General features: G+C 41.0%; 1 protein-coding gene across 2 annotated transcripts in view; it reads right to left on the reverse strand.

Moving 5' to 3' along the window:
- TGFBR2 (transforming growth factor beta receptor 2) overlaps positions 1-21920 on the reverse strand; it is an 86675-nt gene that overhangs the window by 33667 nt on the left and 31088 nt on the right. For both annotated transcript variants that reach the window (XM_054481596.2, XM_054481595.2), the window contains 2 exons: positions 14502-14670; positions 8955-9145 (listed from right to left, as the gene is read on the reverse strand). In XM_054481596.2, coding sequence (XP_054337571.1) covers positions 8955-9145; positions 14502-14670 — 360 coding nt within the window. The remainder of the gene's footprint in view (positions 1-8954; positions 9146-14501; positions 14671-21920) is intronic.

Consider the following 21920-nt stretch of genomic DNA (forward strand, 5'->3'; position numbering starts at 1 on the left):
TTGGTCAGACATAGGGCCATATTGACGAATTCCAAGTGTGCTTTCTGACCAAGGCTGGTTCACAACCAAAGGCTACTTCAGCTCTGAGTCATCACCTCAAATAACTGATTTCTCTTCTCAGGAATGAGACTAGCAGCTTTAATCCATAATTTTCTTCCTCTTCTAACAACTTTTCTCAACCATACTTCCACACTTATTTTTTCTTCTGCATTTAGACCAGAAAGTAAATCTGGTTTGTTTCTTTTGAAACAAAAATGCACAGCTGGAAAGCCAGCTATTTTGAGGCGTGAGTGCACAGTTTCAAGGCAGCATACCTAAAATCCCCCAGAGCTACCAAAACACCATTTACTCTTTTCATTACTTACATGCAAAAACTAATCATTTCCCCAAGAAGCCAGCTCCCTGGTGTTGGAGCTGAACAAACACAAAATGAGATTCGGGAGAAAGAGGGCAGCATTTCTAAGACTTCCCTTACTCAGAAAGCAACGGAAGTCAACAAAATGCTCAAAGCATGTGATCAGTGCACAGAGTGGGTTTGCTGGATGGCGTAAAGCAACGACATTAAGGACACAATGGGTCCAGAGGGAACCAGCTGGCTGAGATGTTCTGCTAGCAAGTTAAACATAGACAGGAAACCGCGTGTCTGATACTGTAAAAAAATAATTTGTCTTCCTGCCAGAGTTAGGCTAGCAAACCAAAAAGGCTGTTTTCACTTAAAAGAAATGCTACAACAATGAGAGAGGAAGGAATGAAACTTTGTGGCTACAAGAAGTCCTCTTCTCTGCCCCTCTCTCAACGTCTCAGGTTAGAGGGCACACATCACCACACTAACTGCTAAAGCCTGCACATAGCTTGCGAGTCAGCAACGTGCACCACTGGGCGTACATCTTATGGTCTGCTTCCCTATTTAACCACATAGATTGAACTTTGAGTCAGAAGTGGTTTCTCAAGTCCTGGTTTCTAAGCTAGCAAGATATAATTGATTTATTTACTTACAGTCCTATCCCATTCCCAAAAACAACAACAACAACAACAACAAAAACACAGTGAAAGAAGATACAGTCAAGATAGGAGCTATAATTATGACAAATGGAATATAAATGTGAGAAAACAGCGTAAAAACTGGTAAGCAAGAGTGATATTAGTATACTAAATGTGTAGGTACATATTTGCTAGAAGCATGATTCAGATTTGACTCTAAGCTTTTCTGGTAGTTAGCATTTGAGAGAGAAACACAAAAACCATGAATAGCTCTATCAGGGGTTGGCCTGAGCCCTGTTTTTGTAAATGAAGTTGTACTGGAACACAGCCATGTCCAATCACTTACACACTGTCTGTGGCTGCTACCACAGAAGAGTTGAGTAGCTGTGACAGAGACTCTGCCCTGCAAAGCTGAAAATATTTACTATCTTGCCTTTTATCAAAGAAGTTTGCAGACCCCTGCTCGGTATGCTTCAAAGTATCCTTAAGATCAGAGGCAAACAGGTCCTCATGAGGAGAACACCTTTCTAAAACAGAGAGCCACAATAAATGTCTCCTGGCTTCCTCATGAAGATAACAATACAATGCAGTGAACTGCATCCTCCACATTCTTTACAGTAAACATACCACTTTGATTCACAGGACTCCTTATAATGGGGAGCACCTCAATAAGACTCAGGTGGAGGAATTTGCAGGGAAGAGGAGAATACATGACGTTGGTACAAATCTCTTCACTCATCTGGCTAAAGCCAAAGATAAGAAATTTGAATCTAGTAGAACAGTAATAACTATTTACAGTCAAAATTCATTACATAAATAAATAAATAAATACATTTATCCTCAAAATAATCCTATTAAAAGTATTCATTATTTCTACTCCCATTTTTCAGAGAGGAAAACAAGTAGTTATCCCAAGAACCAAGAGCTTATACATGGCTGAGCTGGGATCTGAACATAGGTAATCAGCAGGGAAGCCATGCTCTCAGCCCTGCCCTCTGTTGTCTTCCCAACAGATGAGCATCTTACTGGCCATCGTTTATACACATCATTTCTCATGGACATGGAAACAATGTCAGCCTGAGGTTGTGCTTCTTGCCAAGGACATGCTGAGTGGTGGGTCTGGGCTGCTGTTTGGCAAACAGAACAGGTAGCCTCTTACGTAAGGTGTGCAGCCTCCCACGGGTTAAGACTGATAAAAAAGCAAACACACCACCACCATGGGAATGTGGAAGGGTAAGGGTATTCCTTCTATAAGAGTCAAGATTATCTGGTTCTTCTATCATTCTCCTATGGACAAAAAGTGAGGAACAAACTATGAGATCTTGGAAAAATCCCAGCTCCTCTCTGGAGACCCACCTTTTTGTCATTAAAATGAGAAGTCTGGAGGAGCCAATTCACGGGTTTCACTTCATCATAAAAATGTAATGAGTCTATGAAACAAGACAACACACCTGAAAGTAGTTAGCACAGGTGCACACATTCAGAGCAGGCTGCAATCCAAGGCAGCGACCTCAATATGGTTGTTCTATGAGTTCCCTCAGCCTAGGCCATGGGCTTGCCACCAGCTTGCCTACATTTCAATTGGAAAAGGGGTGGGACTCTGGTCCTGCAAACAAACTACTGAAAGTCTAGGACTTGGGTCCAATGCTATCCCCTTTCCTACATGGCCCCAGTGACTCTCATTTTCTAGAATAAGCAGTTCAGTTCTAAGTTAGCAGGAAAAGCAGGATGGCCAAGATCCAGTCATTTGGGAGCTGGAAGTGGTCCGGCAGCATGCCTCCCTTCATTCTCCTTGGCTTACCATCTTGTTTTCCATGTACCCACCTTCAGCAGATAATCTTAGCAAACAACCCAGGAATGAACTGATTCAGGCCAACTCTTCTTAGCACCACACTACTACTCTCCAGGGCTTTCCAAGGCCACCAAACATCTCCATAGATCCAATTGAAAACAGTATCTTGTACAACGCATCTTGAAAACATTCGCAAATGTCTTCTTGCTTTGGGAAATATTAAGGGACAGTCCCACAGATAAACTAATACAAATACAATAAACTAACATGAACATGATCACAGAAACAAAAGAAATTCTTACTTGAAAGGTGTCTGATTTTCTCCACATTAAGATCCACACCAGAACAACGTTTGTGGAGTATATTTAAAAAATAAACTATTGTCACTGCTGAAAAAGACCCACATGCCACTGGAGAGCTCTGTTACACGAGCTGACTGAGTAAAGTATATTTAGCTCATTTCCAAATGACCAGGCTTTAGACCAAATTTATTCCTCATGGGCCCATTAGCTCAGGGAGTTACTAGCATGAAGTTAATAAGACCTCCATCTCTGGTTCCATCCCTACCTGGTGAGTTCACACCAGTGCTTCTCACACTTCAGTGTGCAAACAAATCACTGAGGGCCTTGTTACAGGCAGATACTAATGCAATAAGCCCTGGAGGACCCAAGGTTGTGCAATTCTAATAAGCTCCCTGGTGATCCTGCTGCTGCTGGTCTAGACACTTTCAGTAGCAACGGTTTATACCATTCAGAAGAGGTATGTGTCTTGTTGTAGAGTGTTCTCGTTAATCAGGGGAAGAAGGAGTAAGAAAGGACGCACCTACTGTGTGCCAACCACTGTGCTGGGCGCTCCCAAGCATCATCTCCTTAAATCCCACAACAACCCACAGGTACCATTTATCAGCACTACTTGGCCAATAATGGTGCAGTCATTCAAAGAGAAGGCCTTGTGGCCCAAAGCAAGCTTTCCATGGAAAAAATGAAGAGGGAATGAATCCCTTTGGCAAGTACAGAACTGCGATTACCCTAATCACTTATGTGAAAGGCACTTGTGAGTTGTTTCAGTTTTATTTAGCTGCTTCCTGCTGTGATTCTGAGTCAAAACAGGAACAACGTGCCTAATTTGTAATATTATCCAACAATGCCAGGGATGTGGTTAGCTTTGATTAGAAATTCTAGACTCAGCATGCTCCCCTTGCCTCTGTGAAGGCATGTGGAGAAAAAGAGAAACTGGATGAAACAGGGATTAAAGCAGGGTGAGCCCCTCCAAAACCTTGTGGTGTGATATGTAGGTATCTGAATGCTCAGTTTATGCACCACAGTCAGCAGTCAACTACAAAACCTCAGTGTTAGAACAGAACTATGGCTACACAGGCCTGGTTTCCTGCATTCAGACAAGCACAAGTCACCAGCCCTCTATAAAAAGCCCAACTACTGCTAACAGCTAAACAGACAGTGACATGTCAGGCAATGTTGCAAGCACTTTACATGCATTAATCTACTCAATCCTCACAACACCTCCCACCCGCTTTGTATTTCCATTTTACAGATGAAGAGACTGAAGCATGGAGATGTCAAGTCACTGGCCCAACATAGCAGAGCTAATAAGCTGTAGAATAAGCCTTAAATCCAGGAGATCTGGCTCATTCTTGAGTATTACACTAGACCGTTTGTCTCTTACCTAAACCAGCAGAAATCACTTCTTCGCTCAGTGTTCCGCAAATTAAATGTCTCACTGCACTTGGAAACCATTTATGAAATGAATAAAACTGAGTTGTTGTGTTTGATTCTTACAGGTTCAGTGAGAGATCAATAACCGTATCATGTCTTTGCAAAGTGGGGATGTCATTGGCAAGTAAACAGTGTGGCTATTTGCTCAGGATTCCTTCCTCTCCTACCTCCTGTGCTGCTGCCTTCAGTCCTGGTGCCCATCAGGTCTCGTCTGACTGACAGCTGTCACCAGGCCATCCATCATGACCAATCCAAACAACTTCTCTTCTAATTGGAATTTCATATGTTGGTTAACATGTCAGAGTCTACAGGGACAGACTCTGATTTCCTTAGAATTCTACACAAAATGTTTTGGCAGAAGGGAATCTTCAGAGACTGGGAGGGAAGCATGAATGTGAGAGAAAAGTTGTGCAGTGCAGACCTCAGCCCCATTCTAGTTGTTTCTCGACTCCTGCCTGCCCTTGGTCACTGTAGGGAGGCAGGGGAACTGGCACTAGGCCCCACTGAGGGATTCCAGGGTTAAGGGTAGGTACCTGGTTCAAAGAAAAAAACAGCAAGGTTTCTTTAACTCTTTCATTCTAAAAACCATGATCTCAGTCCTCTGAGGAACGGGCATCTATGACACCAGTCTCTGATGTCAAGATGTTACCGTGTTCCTCTGCCTCTACAGACAACCAAGCCTCGTTTACAACAACAACAAAAGGAACAAATGTTAAATCTCTGCACCATTTAGTCTAGATGTTTGAATCTGTCTAGCATTTGAATTTTTTATCATGTGCATATATTATCTGTTTGGAAACATATAGAGATATAAAGAGAAAGAAGGAAATAAAAAGGGGAAAAAAGGAAAGAATTAAAAAAGAAAAAAATGAAAACCTTCACAGGTTTTAGTGCCTTACATATCCCATTATAAATCCTAGCTTTGATACTCACTAGTTGTTTGATCATAGACAAAGTGTTATATTTCTCTAAGCCTGGTTTTCTCATGCATAAATAGGGATCCTAACAGTGCCTACTCGCATGGGGTGGCTATGAGATTAAATGAGGTCATGCTTGGAAAGGGCTGAGCTCCCTGCACAGTGACAGTATGTTTTCTCTGAATATTAACTATCATTAATAGTAGCACTAGAAATAAAGATCCATACTTAAAATCTTGTGGCTCAACTTTTTTTTCTTACATATTAAAAAAGGTAGATGTACATAATTATCATCCATTGTGTAGCTGCAGATCAGGAACTTGCCAGCAAGAGTACTATACTACTAATAATACAGCCACAATGCACTTCATAGCTTTTGTGTTCACCACCTTGTTGGACTTGGAGTAGAGAAATCAACATTAAGAGTTTTCATTCTGGCCGGGTGCGGTGGCTCATGCCTGTAATCCCAGCACTTTGGGAGGCTGAGACAGGTGGATCATCTGAGGTCAAGAGTTTGAGACCAGCCTGACCAACATGGTGAAACCCCGTCTCTACTAAAAACACAAAAATTAGCCGGGTGTGGTGGCAGATGCCTGTAATCCCAGCTACTCGAGAGGCTGAGGCAGGAGAATTGCTTGAATCCAGGAGGCAGAGGTTGCAGTGAGCCGAGATTGCGCTGTTGCACTCCAGCCTGGGTGACAGAGTGAGACTCTGTCTCAAAAAAAAAAAAAAAAAAAAAAAAAGTTTTCATTCCTCAATATAAAAAAGAGATGGTGGCAATAAGGGGAGAAATGGAATATAAAATGTTGCTCCTAATGTCTGCTGTTTTAGGTGGAAGAAATATCCCACCAGACAGAAGAGAGATGCTTAAAAAGCAAACACCCCCTACCTCCTGGAGCATTTTAGAAGACTCTGAAATCACCCAGACATTTGAGTAGTCAGCTGTGAAAGGCTTCCTGTACTGTACAGTGAGAAATTGTCTTTATGCTTATTATCTCACTTCATAAGAAAGTCTAAGAATAAATAAGAGGAAAAATATGAGGGATGCCCATGATGATCACTTGAGTTGAAATACTCTGAAAATGGAAGTCATTAATATCTGAAAGGCTCATAGTAAAATATAAAACGTATGATATATTTTGACAAAGACATTCAATGATAAAATATAGATCCAACTTGCAGGCCATTTATCAACTTTTGTCCTTTTGGAGGAAATAAACTTGTCTACTGTAGACAAGCCAGTATACAGAAAGAGAGAAAAATTTCTTCAATGCTAGTAAACATGCCTGGGTATTCTACTATCAGAGATTAATTCCTTTGGCTTAGCCTAGGCCTTCTTTTAAAAGGTGAACTACTTGAAGAAAGCTGACCTGGTAAGTCAGAATATCAGGCGTTACCATGTTTCGTGTGATTAAACTATTTAGATTTCCCTCCTAACTCAAATCACATAAAGAACATGAGGCCAAGCACAGTGGTTCATGCCTGTAATTCTAGCACTTCGGGAGGCCAAGGCAGGTCATTCACCTGAGGTCAGGAGTTCGAGACCAGCCTGACCAACATGGTGAAACCCATCTCTACTAAAAATACAAAGATTAGCTGGGTATGGTGGCACACTCCTGCAGTCCCACCTACTCAGGAGGCTGAGGCAGGAGGATCACTTGAACCTGGGAGGCAGAGGTTGCAGTGAGCCAAGATCGCGCCATTGCACTCCAGCCTGGGCGACAGAGTGAGACTCTGTCAGAAAAAAAAAAAAAAAAAAAAAACAGAAAAGAAAAGGAGAGAAATGGACCATTTATAGGATGAGGATGAGAACACAGGAAGGAAGAGTAATCTGGAAAGCGTTGCCCTGACAAGATGTGCATGCCTGTCTTCAGTTCACTGAGAAGTTGGCCTGGGGGATGTTGGACAGGAAGATAGGGAGAATGGCAGTAGGTGAAGGACACAGGAAGAGAACAAGCTGGATCTGCAGTGCTACTGAGCACCAAACGCGAAACACGAGGACACATCCCTTCTCGCAAGTGGAATGCACATGGCTGCAGAGATAGGGTGTAGAGCCAGCATTTGTGTTTCAAAAAGATTTTTTAATTAAATCAGACCTATTGTTGACTAAACTAACCTTTACACTATCACGTTGGTAAAATTAAAAGACTTATCCATCCCCAGTGTTGGAGAAGGTACACAGAAATCCATATGCTTACATCCTTTTCAGGAGGAGAATAGTTTAGTAATGCTTATTCAAATTTAAAATACACATATTTCTAACCTAGAAATTTCACTTCTGGCAATCTGCCTTGCAGAAATATTAGCACAAATGCATGAGATATTTTTACAAAGATATTCAATGTAGCATTAAGTGGAAAAACTGAAGACAATCCATCAACAGGGACATGATAAGATCCATCATGGGAGATAATATGAAATTTGAGACTAAATTAAAAGATGTACAGTATATCTATGTGTTCTATCTTGTTTAGAAGGAATTGTAAAAGTGGTTGGGTGTAAAAAAGTATTGCAAAATAATATTTATAGTATGATCAAATAGTTGCACTGAAAGATGGATGAGTTGATGGAAGGATGGACAGATGGATGAAAGGAGGGAAAGAGAAAGGAAGAGAGGGAGAGATTGGGAGAGAGGACGGAGTGGGAGATAATATGAATGAATGATAGAGACGTGTGTGCATCTAATACATTGTCAATACAGATGATCTGTTGCATTGGGAGTGAGGGAAGGAGGGAAATGTACTTTCATGTTTAATTTTCACACACTGTTGGATTATTTGAAATTTTTGATGATGAGCATATACTACTTTTGTAATTAAAAACCACTGAATCCTCTTCTTATTAAAAATTGAGGGAATAGTGTATGCCTTCCTTTCAAGCTGAGTAAACGCTGAACTTCAAAGATGGAGGCTAGTATCTAATCTACTCTTCTCCTGGCTCTAGGGGTAAACTTTGGCTTATTATTTCCTCTCTGTATTTCAATGTTTCTCTCAAATGGGATCGATGACAAGTACCCTAAAGACAAATCCTGGGACTACGTACAAGAAACGACATCAGTTATAAAGAAAGTCCTCCTCCAAGATTAAACAACCCCATCCAAATCTTTAGAACAATGGTTACCAAATTTTAGCTGCACAGAATTACTGGGAGGGGTTGTTAAAATACAGATAGCTGGGATTCACCCTCTATGTTTCTGATTTAGTGGGGCCTGAGAATCTGCATTTATAACAGGTTCCCAGGTGATACTGATGCTGGCTGCTCAAGGGGCTGCATTTTGAGAACCACTGCTCTAGGTGAAAGAAACTATTTGTCAAAGACAAATAATAATGTTTACCCCAGTCAACCATATTTGATGAGAACCAGAACAAACCCTGCTACTCCCTAAGCCCCTCTTTCCACCAGCCGAATGGGCTCCTAATCCACTGTATGGAATCCACCACAGGAGGAATGTGCTCTGTGACACTGCAGACCAAGGATGCAAAAAATTGGCACAGATCTCAGGTCCCACACCCTTAAGAGAACAAAACTCACCTTCTGAGAAGATGATGTTGTCATTGCACTCATCAGAGCTACAGGAACACATGAAGAAAGTCTCACCAGGCTTTTTTTTTTCCTTCATAATGCACTTTGGAGAAGCAGCATCTTCCAGAATAAAGTCATGGTAGGGCAGCTTGGGGTCATGGCAAACTGTCTCTAGTGTTATGTTCTCGTCATTCTTTCTCCTAGAGTGCAGAGATTCATTGGAAGCGAGGGGAGAGGGAGAGAGAGAGAGAGAGAGAGAGAATAAATGAATAATATGGCCTCCAGACAGAAAGGCAATCTGGAATACTCTTCCTTCATGAAGTTGTTCCTAACAATGGCAGCTGGTTCCTGTTCTCCAGCATTCGCAGGTTGTCCTATAGTCTCCTATGCTTTTCTACTTTTTTCTGTTTTTCCTTTGTTTATTCTTGGAACCCATTTCTGATTACAAACATCACCTGGAGCAGACAGCGTTCCTTGGGGGCAGTCCTGGTGGAGAATTTTACATATTTAAGTCTTAACTAAATCATTAAAGGGGAAGACACGGAAAAAAAGAACATTCCTAGGTACTCAGGATAATTTTAAATCTTCCATCCTGAATGTAATGCAGACCTCACATCACACCCCTAGTTTAACTGGCAAAATCTGTCCTGTCTAGCTATACTGTTTTCAAAGAGCATGCCTGAGGAAATAGTCACAGTTCCTCTTTTTTTGTTTGCTGGGCCCCAGAGCATTGCGTGTAAAGGGTATACTCCTTGTCAACAGCTGGTTCTGCCGAGAAAAACGGGAAAAAACATCCCAGATAAAGAACTGCAGTCTTTCCCAAATTACAGAAAGGAGCAATTCAGAAAAAACAAACAAACAAACAAAACAAATAAATAAAAGAAATGGAAAAGGATGTCAGGGTGTTCTTCATTTACAGTTCAATGAAATATTTTATGCTGTCATAAACTAACTACTTTTACACTTAGTATCCCTTCATAGCACATATTTGAAGACTAATTTAGCCCAGGGCTCAGAGAATTTCTCACATAGCATTTTCCTTGGGCCCTAGGAAATGCTCAATTGGCTGTCAGTGTACATTAGATTTTTAAACAACATGATTAATGCCCACTATTATAATTGAACAAAAGAACACTTTGGCTCTCTTGGAAAAGGGCCATCACCTCTCTATCTACCTCCCTCTGCTCCCTCATGAACATACTATCTTAGATGACTGTCCAACAAGGTTAGTCTGACATCCTCCCTTTCACCTCTGTCCTTTTTAGATGCAAAATACCTGTGGTCTTGAATCACATTCTCTCTGTCTAGAGAGGGAGCAGAAGGAAGGGCTAATTTGGTCCAGTCAGTTTTGCTAGAGTAATCTTCTATGAAGATTCTGAGTGCACACATGAGCCAATGCATGCATGTACTCACTCACCAATTTTCCCCTAATCCTCCCTGCCCCATGCACAAAGGCTCACTGCTCACAGCAAGGAAAATGGAAGGCAGGCTAGAAGCAAGAAGCAGCTAAGACACAGCTTGCACCTATAAAAGACGTGGGGCCATCCCCATGAGAGAAAGAGCAACTTTGACCAATACCACCTTTTTAGTGCTTAAGTCAAGGACACTAAAGGACAATATGTTGACAAAGGGATAAGGGCAAGGGTATGGGTTAGGACAGCCCAGGCAGGAATGGTGCCAGTGTCAACATCCATGCAGCCCAGAGTTGACTCCAGTGGAGGTACATGTGTCTGCTTGTGAAGGGGCTCAAGGGTTCTTAAACTAGAATTCTGAATGACACAAGAGGAGCAAGGCTTTGCTAAGTTGGTCCCTGCTGTGACAGGAAGAGTGACAAGCAGAATAATTGGTTGAGGGTGGCTATCAGGACACCAAATGAAACTAAATGAAAGTTGGCATGATCATACAACAAATGATGTATATTTGGAAATCTACCCATCTTTAACCCCAAAGCTACTGGGCAGTCTTCAAATCAGTTGTAGTCATGGAACAAGGACAACTTCCTCCCTGCCCCCACAGTTTTGTGTGTGTGTGTGTAGGTTGTTTCTGGTTTTGGTAATAAAATGAAGATATGCTGTGTCCACAGAAAGGCATGGTCTCTCTTCCTTGTGACGCTTATAGAGGCCAAAGAAGGAACTGTGAGCCAGGAAAGAAAGCTGCTCTATAATTATTGGGCAGCTCTTCCAGAGCCTCTGGTTTTCTACCTCTTAGCTACTGAGAGAACTAAAATCACAGAGAGAAAACAACTGTAATACTTGAGACCTGGTAAAGACCTTAACTGCTTTCTCCACTCACTCCTGTAACAGCCAGGCACAGCTAACTTTTCAAACCCTTTTTGGATACAGCTGAGCATAGGAAAGGTAAATACGAAGAAGTAAATACGGACTTCTTTTTTTGTCCTGCAATATTTGTTCTGAGCCACTGAAGAGGTTGTCAATTTCCACTGAAAGAAGAACCAACATGATAAAATTAATTTTGGAGGCTGGGCGTGGTGGCTTATGCCTGTAATCTAAGCACTTTCGGAGGCCGAGGCAGGTGGATCACAAGGTCAGGAGTTCGAGACCAGCCTGGCCAACATAGTGAAACCCCATCTCTACTAAAAATACAAAAACTTAGCCGGGTGATGGTGGTGTGCACCTGTAATCCCAGCTACTCGGGAAGCTGAAGCAGGAGAATTGCATGAACCCGGGAGGCAGAGATTGCAGTGAGCCCAAATCACGCCACTGCACTCCAGCCTGGGCAACAGTGGGAGACTCCCTCTCAATTTAAAAATAATAATAATAATAATAATTTTGGTTATAAAATATTTCTATCCTTGGAGACAACTTAAGCATTTTATATGGAATGGGCACACAACTGACATTAGTTAAATGAATGAATGAATGAATGAATGAATGAAAAAACACTAAAACTGATTAAAAAAAACAACAACACTGAAATCTACAATCATAGTAGAGCCTTTCAGTTTCCACATTGGCTATTTTTACAATAGCCTCCTGTCTTAGTTTAGGTTTCCTGGAAACAGACCTTGAGGCTGTGAGAGGTCTGTGCAGAAGGTTTTTGGAGATGCATCTGTAAGGGACTAAAGGTAACAGTATTGCACAGAAGGAAAAAGCTAAACCATAATGCAGGTTGCAGCAAAGGCCTCGATGAATGCCTTGGAAACTCTGAAAATGGGATGGTCCTTCAAAGATGTCCCACATTATGGCAAAATAACCAGGAATTTGTTTCTCTGCATCAACTAGCCATGGGATGATGGCTACCCATGAAAGGTGTCCAACGTGAATGAGGCAGCTCCCATCACTGGAGGGAAGGCTCAGCAGTGATCCTTCAACAGCCAACACTCCCAGGGAATGAGTGCCTCGGTCATGAAGGAGGATCAAGGAGGGCACTATAGTGTACCCTATATTCCCCCTTCTCATTATCAACACCCCTGGCTTCACAGGAGAATTTTCTTTGGCCAACACAGGTCAAAATGATGTTCACTGTATTTACCCTTTATAGCTGGGACACAGAAAACACAGGGAGGCCTCCTCTCTTCGACACGCTCACATTTTTTTGAGGCTAGCAAAGCCTCTATTCTAGAGAGACTTGATTCACATTCAATGATTCGGGCTTGTATTACTGGTCAGGAAAACAAAAATCTTAATTAAAAGAGCCTTTTTGGGTAGCAAAAGCAAGCACTCACACCACCGTAGATATTTAAGAAACCACGGAAGGAAGCTTTGAGGCCATCTAGTCTGGTGTCTCAATCTTTCCTGCATTCTATTTGACATATGGTCATCCAGCCTCTCCTGAACTTCACTTGGTGCTTACAGAAAAGGAAGCCTGTTCTGCTGTTGGGAAACCATGATTGTGAAAATGTCTAAACTTATGCTGAGCACAAGTCTGCCTGCTTGCAAATGTTACGGATCCTCCCTCTACCCTTCAGAGTTATGCGGAATATGTTTATTATATTTTCTACCTGAGAGCCTTTCAATTTCGTCAGCAGAACCCACGATCTCTCTTCACTGTACTAACCATGTCTAATTGCCCAGGCCATTCCTCAGACAGCATGATTTCTAGGCCTCTAACCACACTGGTCCCTCTCCTCTGAACACGTTCTTTGTCCAAATCCTTTCTTTGAAAGCGTTACCTAGAAGTGGACATGGACAGGTATCACATCATATTGGCAAGTATGTCATGACAAATCTTTGCTGTTAACGTTCCTTCAGTTCTTAAGAAACCAGTTCATCCCCTGCTATGTACAGAAGTTTGTAAGGTTTCCAGATCTATCATCAAGGCTAGCTTTACATGGTCTAGGGGTCTCAAATGACTCATTCCCAAAAACGGGGGAGAGATATTTGGGTTTATATTCTTGTTTGTCAACTAGCCAGGAGCCACATAAGTTACTTTTTTTGAAATGGCCAATAAATTAAAAACATCAGAATAAGTCTGCAAAATGTCATATCTCATTAATGAATTTATGTACTTTTGTAAAATTACAACTCTTCTAAAGATCAAGGTTGTTTATTTCTTGTTCATGCTCACAATCTATAACCATGAATTAATCAAATGATTCATGAGTATCCACTGTGTATGTATAATTATTATTTGCGATGTGTGTATGAGTTGGAGGGAATGAGAGAGACAGAGAGAGAGGAGAAAATGTGATCTGATAAAAATATATAGTTCTGGTTGGGCACGGTGGCTCATGCCTGTAATCCCAGCACTTTGGGAGGCAGAGGCGAGTGGATCACCTGAGGTCGCGAGTTCGAGACCAGCCTGGCCAACATGGTGAAATCCTGTCTCTACTAAAAATACAAAACTTAGCCAGGTGTGGTAGCGGGCACCTGTAATCCCAGCTACTCGAAAGGCTGAGGCAAGAGAATTGCTTGAACCTGGGAGGTAGAGGTTGCGGTGAGCCAAGATTGTGCCATTGCACTCCAGCCTGGATGACAGAGCAAGACTCCATCTCAAAAAAAAAAAAAAAAAAAAAAAAAAGAAATACGTAGTTCTGAGCCGGGAGAAAGAAGTCATATCTAGCCCAACAGTTATACAAATGATATAACCAGGATTTCTGACTAAAAAAATAGGTTGTTTTTGTGTTTCTCCAAGTAGATTCCCCATTTTTGGCTGGTAGTTTTCTTTCCCAACAGCCAACCTTTCATCACCTCTTCTTCCAGACCTGAGATTGCCTCAGGAGAACAAAGCTCCTGGCCTCACTATGGGGTGCTGAGGAGGTGTCGGTTAAATGACTACTAAGTGGCAAATCCCTCTTCTTGATACAAGAAAGAGTTTCCAGATTTATTACATTAAAGATCATTTTATGATCTTTACGTTTATCATGATCATTTTATGATCATGATATGTCTATATACCCACATAAACGTACACATACATGCAGAGAACACCCCTAGAAACTACATTTAATAATCGAAAGAGAGATGGTCTAAAGGAAAGGGAAATGGAACAGGTGTTTACATTTAGGGGACAGAGATACACTGACTGTGTGTACTATGAGAATACATTATGTAAAAAGGGGAAAAGAAAGAATAACTTCTTAAAAGGCTCGCTTACCATACAGCCACACAGACTTCCTGTGGCTTCTCACAGATGGAGGTGATGCTGCAGTTGCTCATGCAGGATTTCTGGTTGTCACAGGTGGAAAATCTCACATCACAAAATTTACACAGTTGTGGAAACTTGACTGCACCATTGTTGTCAGTGACCATCATGTCATTATTAACTGAGGAGAGAGAAAGATATATTAAATGATTATCCAACTGCCAGGCAGCCTGCCAATGAATTCCTGAAGATGTTATGCAATTTCAAATGAACTTGATGTCATGAGAATGAATCTGAAGAAAGGCAAAATAATTCCTTCACATCAGATTAGAATTCTTTCATGTACGCAATTTGTAATAAAATCCATTGTACGGTGGTGAGGGGTGGTGAAGGGTTGGGGTGGTTGAGTAGCCATTTGCTTTTGTCAATGGTTGTCATAAGCCCCACTTTCTACAAAAATCTTATCATTCAATAAAGAAACCTAGATGGGCCCACGGCATAGTACGGAGTGCTGGGCCCATAAATAAAAGTACCCTTAAGGAAATTATAGTTTAGCTGGGTGAATAAGACAGGAAACAGACCAAGTCAGGGTGACCCAAAATAGAGGGCAGCACAGAGGATGTGGGAGCCAGGCGAGCATCACCGCCCAGCTGGGCAGGGAGGCTATAACCTCACAGAGTCATGAAGTGCCACACAAAAGGAGGAACTGTTGGTGGAGGCACAAGACTTTGCCGCCATTTTCCTGACCTACTCCTGAAAGAGCTATAAGGGTCTTCTTTCCAAGGGACTAGTTCTACTGACCTCTCTCTGTGTTTGAGGCAAATCAATTGATTAACCAACACTTACTTAGTGCCTCCTAGACACAATCCCAAGCATTGGTGAGGCATTGGAGTTATGATCGCAGCAAATAAAAGCTGAATCCACCTCAGGATCTGCCTTCTGTACCTCTCCCTTACCACCACCATCACCAACCTCCTGCCCCTTTCTGGAAAGAAGCCAAGTTCATTCCCTCCTCAGGCCTTTCACTTGCTATTACCTTTGTTGAGCTACCTGTCACTTTTCTGGTCCCTGATCAAATGCCACCTCTTCATCCTATAGCAACTCCGTTTTATTGTCTGTACAAACTATCTGCATCGCATACTTGCTAATAATCTATCCACAAAAATGTAAGCTCCATGAGACTTTCTCCACCTCATTTACCTACTATATCTCCAGTGCCAAGAAGAGAACCTGTCACATAGCGGGTATACAAAAATGTTTATTGCATAAATGAGTGAACACAGGATGAATATAAGGAGTCCATGTTTGGCCCTTGATGCCATGTAGGATAGGATACAGAACTTCTTCACTCAGATTAGAGAGGAGTGTGATTATAAATGTGATATTCATTCACATTTATTCAATAAAATATGGAAGACAGACTATTCTTTGCAAAATACATGCTGCAAACTAGGGGCAGTTTAAATAAAGGTGTAACACCCCATTCCCCATTTTCTTCCTCAATGAGATGGTGATGATGTTTAAGACATGAGTTTGGACAGTCAGTGAAGTATGACAAGGCTACTAGGCACTCAACCAGCAAACACGAATCAATACTTACATGCTAGACTAAGAAACATTAAGCACTTAGACCGCATGGGGTGCTGGAGGAGTTGCTGGGCCATAGAAAGTTGTGAGGTACTTTTCCAAGGCATAACCCTTAGAGAGGCCTAAGCAAAGCCTCATGTTCCCTCTGCTCTTGCCTAGAGAGGAACACTTTCAATGCCTTTCCACAGTCACTCTCTGTCCCGTGAATTTTAGGATTCTGTCATAGATACTTTGCCCTGCAACTGTCTTTGTAGCTTGGGCATAGCACCTGTTTCCTGGGTCTCTAAAAATATAAACATATATAAATTTAAGATTTGCTTTCTTGTGGTAACAGTAAATAGAGAAGAAAAAAATAAAGCCATTCATCCCTCTCGGGCCTCAAGTTCATTTCAGGAAGTTTATTTTTAGGTAACAAGCTATTTTGAAATTCTCAGTGTCTCCCAGACCAAGAGCTCTATGCTTAGCTAAAAATATAGGCAGAAATACTCTCTGAACTGTGTGAAATTTGGGAGAAACACAACAATGAATATGTATTTTTTTCTAACATGGTTATACTTGGATCAATTTTTGAAACAACTAATAACACTTTAGGTTTCTTTAACATTGTTAAAGCAAAAAAAAGTAAAACCACGTTTTGTTTATTTCATACATATGTATTTTTTGTATAGAGTATGTTTTGGACAAGCATCTATTTGCTGATTAGGAAGGTTTGTTATTTGTAAATATAAAATCAAATTTCCATTACTTGAAATTCAGCCTTCCAACATTTTAGAATTTTAGCTTAGATTGGTGGTTATCAACTTGGAGAGCATGTTGAAATCCATCACCTGAGGAAATTTAAAAAATACTGAAGGGGTCCCACTCCCAGATAGTCTGAATTAATTTTTCTGGAAGGTAACTGAAGCATCAGGATTTTTAGAAGGTGCCCAGACGATTCTAATGTGGAACCAAGGTTGAGAACCCTGACCTATAATTAGTTGGAAAAAACACAATAAGCAGAAAACAAAACAGCAACCCCCCCACCCCCACCCCACCACCACAAACACATATACAGCTTACGCTGCTGAGGGGACAGCACCTGGATAAAGCTGGAATTATTTCCTTTGTGAAAAACATGCACCTAAGGAGAGGTGATTAGCTCTTTCACACCTCAGATAGAAATGCTTCTCTGTGCTGGCCAGTCCTTTTCTAGCAAAACCTTAGAAACATGAGAATAGTGACAGGAGTGAGCAGTGATAGATAAGACAGAAATGAGAACAGATGAGATGGGTGCTGGGAGCAGTGGTGGCCACAGATGTGTTGACAAATGCAAGTGGTTTAAGTCTGATGCTTGCAGAACACCATCAACAGAGAAGAGAAAAAAGGACCATTAGAAGGAAGAAAGGGAGAGAAAGGGAAGAAGGATGGAGGGAGAGAGAGAGGAAGGAAGGAAGGGAGGAAGGGAAAGAAGGACGGAGGGGGAGGGGAGAGAAAGAGAGAGAAAGAAGGTCCACCAATTTGCACGGCTCCAGGCGCACCACTGTAATGGGGCCCCTGGCGAGATACAATACATGTTACTTTATGGGTAGACCCAACAAGAGAAAGCCTTTCCACTGAATTTTGAAGAAACGCCACACAAGCAACTGTACTGCATACAGACACAGGCATATGGTAGGAAGGGCAGTGTACAATAAGAATTTGCACATGCTGAGCACCCACTGTATATGAGGAAAGTTGCCTAAGATATAGCATATTACTTTACAAGAATCCAGCCAGGGATGCCACACTTTTCTCCTTGTTATAGCAGAAGTTACCAAAAGCTACCACTGCTACAGCTTAACCAGAATTTTTTTTTAAAAGCCTGTATGCAGGACATGTTCACCACCAGCCAGCGACTCCCTATTAGTTGACCCTAGGAGGCTCCCCAGCTTAACAATTCCAGGTAGCCCTTGAGGTCATAAACATTCCAACCTTTGTTTTAAACTAGTATTCTTTTCCTCTATATGATATAGGTCCTCAGGTCCTTTTATGCATACCATATGTACTGGTGGAATAGGTAGTTAAGTTCAGAGGGCAAAGCTACTCTAAACCTTTGCTGGGGTCACCTAAGTTTGATAAAAGCCTTACAAACATACTTTAGACTGGGGGAAAAGAAACAAATACAACATTTGTAGGTCATCTGAGAAGGTTCGCAGATTCTCTGAGGCCCATAAGATCCAGTTAAGGCATCCCAAGCCAACCCCAGAATCCTCAAGAGTCACTAATAACATGCTAAGTGGTATACTGCTGGTCAGAGTGGGATGAGGGCCAGTGGGAGGAAAGGGTAACAGTCATTTGCTGTATGGGACATTGCATCTGTGCACTCCAAACCACAGGAAAAGATGTTACCAGTCGCGACCTCAGATATCAAACAACATCTCCTTATGTTTAATAATGTTTAAAAAGCCAAAGGAATGGGAAGGAAAGTAAGTGCATACATGTGCATAGCTAGGAATAAAGATACTCCTCTAAACAATGACACAAAACCCACCTAATTAACCCTATAGCAAACCCTAATCCAACTTCAACATTACTTTTAATCCAGATTGTTAAATTAGTCTAAGTCTCTCTAGTTAAGATATTCTCATATTAAGGCAGTATACAGTCAGCCTTCTGTATCTGTGGGTTCCGCATCTGCAGTTTCAATCAACCGTGGATGGAAAATATTTTTTTTAAAAAATAGATGATTGTGGCTGTACTGAATATGTACAGACTTTTTTTCTTGTCATTATTCCGTAAGCAACACAGTATAACAACTATTTACATAGAATTTACATTGTATTATGTATAAGTAATCTAGAGATGATTTAAAGGATATGGGAGGATATGTGTAGGTTATATGTAAATATTACACAATTTTATATAAGGGAGTTAAACATCTGTAGATTTTGGTCTCTTTGAGGAGTCCTGGAACCAATCCCCCGTGGGTACCGAGAGATGACTGTATTTCGATTCCTATAGACTCTCTGTGAGCAGCTAACCATCTTTAGAGAATTTTCTACCCCTAATAGGCAAATTCGTTATTCATAAAGTTCTCCAGAAAGAAGTTCCAATAAGAATATCTGTCACCTAGAAAGCCATCCACTAAAGGAGGTGAACATGGATAGCATCTCTCAGCATATGATAGTATCACATGGCCCATAATATTTCACTTCTCTTCAAATAAGCCCATGAGTAATATCAAAACCTTCACTCTAGGTCATACCACCTTCCCCATTTTATCTCACATTTTCCCCACACTCACTGCCTATAGACAGAGGTTCCAGGTCTTGAGAATATGAATTGACTGCTTAGCTGTGTCTATTTCTGGAACTGTACTATTGTCTTTGAGGGTCAAATGAGCAGCCTAATAAGATTTAGACTTATTTCAGATAAATATTAGAAATTCTGAATATGACCTTAGTCCAAATCTTTGAAATAGTGTCTATTATTAGCTGAACCATTAGGTAAAATCTCAAGGCTTAACAATAATCATAAACACTTGTCAGAAATGCATTCATGTATCATTGAATTCATGCATTCGTGTATCATTGAATTCATGTATCTACCTACTGTTGTTTTCTGGAATGTTTTTTGTGGGGGGAAACTTAGAAATTTATTTGTTCTACAAACACCTGTGGATGTCTTGATTAGTGTTATATATTCATAGTAAGACCACTGAAATTGACACAATTAAATAACATCTCAAAGAATAATCCATGGAAACTGGTGAATAGAATTTACTGTTTTAGAGTACTGCTTCTCAAATATTAATACACAAGTACTTTGGGAATATTTTTAACCTGCAGATGTAGCATAGTGGTACTGTGGGGTCTGGCAAGTCTGAGATTTATAGGGCAGACTGGCAGCCTGGGAACTCAGGCAGAAATCAATGCTGCAGTTTTGAGGCATTATTTTTTCTCTCGGAAACTTCAGCTTTTGCTCTTAAGGCTGTTCAATTGATTGGATGAGGCCCACTCACATTATAGAGAGTAATTTCTTTTACTTAAAGTCAAATGATTTTAGCTGTTAATCACATCTACAACATACCTTCACAGCAACAATGAGATTAGTGGGTACCAGAACCTAGCCAAGTACACACAAAGCTGACCTTACAGATAGGAAGGGAGCTGCTGCCCCGGGTGATGCCGTGCTGCCAGCCCACTATATGTTGAGTGAGAAGGCTGTGGAGAACCCAGTTTTTAATAATTGTTTCCCTTTCTCCAGTCATTTTGGAGTTAGTGAAACTAAATACCTATTCTTCACCTTTTTACAGGCATTTCTCATCTTCCAGTTCTTTCCATATGCTTTTCCCTTGAGCCTGACCTCTTAAATGATTGCAAACCCAGAGGCCCTGATCACCATATGGGCCCAGAATTGAAAGACATGTTCTCTGAAAGGAGGTTTTGAATTGCCTGCAGCATTTCCGAGTCAGATACTGAGGCAGCCATCTGGCAGAAAGCCGCTGTGGCCTGTGATGCTGGCAACAGCAGCTCCGACCCTTGAGACAAGGTGGGACAAGGCTATTGGCTAGTCACACACTTCCTCCCACCCAGAACAAAGAAGAAAATCAAGCAATCTGAGAGGATTCCCTGTATAATTCTTCAGGAAAGACATCCCCAAGCCAATCAGATACCTTGGCCAACTACTACAACCAACCAACCAACCAACCAAACACCTTGTGATTAAACCAAAGATAGGAACATTTTAGGAATATTTCTTTTTGCTGAAAATCTATTGCACACTCTGATTGGAACTTCTAATACAATACCTTCTTTTTAGTTTCCAAAAATGTGTTTGAACCCTAATGCTTTATCTAATTATACCTTGAGAGAAGAGAGGTGTGGGGCTTTCCTTCAACTGACAGTCCACATGGTCTCTGGGGTACCAAGGTCAATACTAGAGAAACCATCATTTAGCTAACAGGGAGACTATAGCCTGTGCAGGAAGAAAACAGAGACAAGTGACCTGAAGGCATCAATTCTCCTTCTTATGCAAATATTTTTGTAGTAATAATACTTTAAAACCTTTCAGAGATGACAAAGTGAATACTCTAAAATCTCTGTGAAATGAGAATGTCTTATAATTCTTGCTTTTAAATAGTAAGTACTCAACAAGTGCCAGAAGAATTAATGCCATTTAAAATCATTATCAATGCTTATTGGAAACAAATAATATATCATATGAGCTCTCTATATTGTGTTAAAAAAACGCTGCTTTAAATATTACTTCCTGACAGTGCCACCAGAGAATAAGCTCTAAAAGTGAAGCATGTCAACCTCATTGCTAACAAGAGAAATGCAGATTAAAAATGCATACCATATTTCACCTAACTCATATTGAAAAAGATCAATAAGTCAGATAACACAGTGAGCTGGGTAAAGTATGGGGAAACAAACATTCTCATAATGCTGGGGTGTAAACAGGTATAACATCTCAGGAGTACATGTTATTGATATCAATCAACACTGCAAACGCAAGTAGCCTTTTGCCTAGCACTTTCACTTCTAAAAATTTATGATATTCATTGATAAATTTGCTGCAGTGTTTGTAAGGACAAACAGGTTTTTTTTTTTTTTAACCACCCATCAAGAGAAGACTAGTAAAATAAATTAGACAAATCCAAACAAGGAATACAACGCAATGACTAAAAAGCAGGGGCAGCTCATGTGGCTATCTTTATAAGTGTTGAAGCCCAGGCTATAGCATTCAAGAAAAAAACCAAGGTAGAAACCAATGTATAGAGTTCCTTGGGCTGGGTGTCTTCTATCGCCCTTAGAGATCAGTTCTCCACCCTTGGTCACCAGACTGTCTGCCCCAGGAGGCTCATCTTTATGGACTACATCA

This window comes from Pongo pygmaeus, chromosome 2 (assembly GCF_028885625.2).
Source record: "Pongo pygmaeus isolate AG05252 chromosome 2, NHGRI_mPonPyg2-v2.0_pri, whole genome shotgun sequence".
Classification (NCBI taxonomy): domain Eukaryota; kingdom Metazoa; phylum Chordata; class Mammalia; order Primates; family Hominidae; genus Pongo; species Pongo pygmaeus.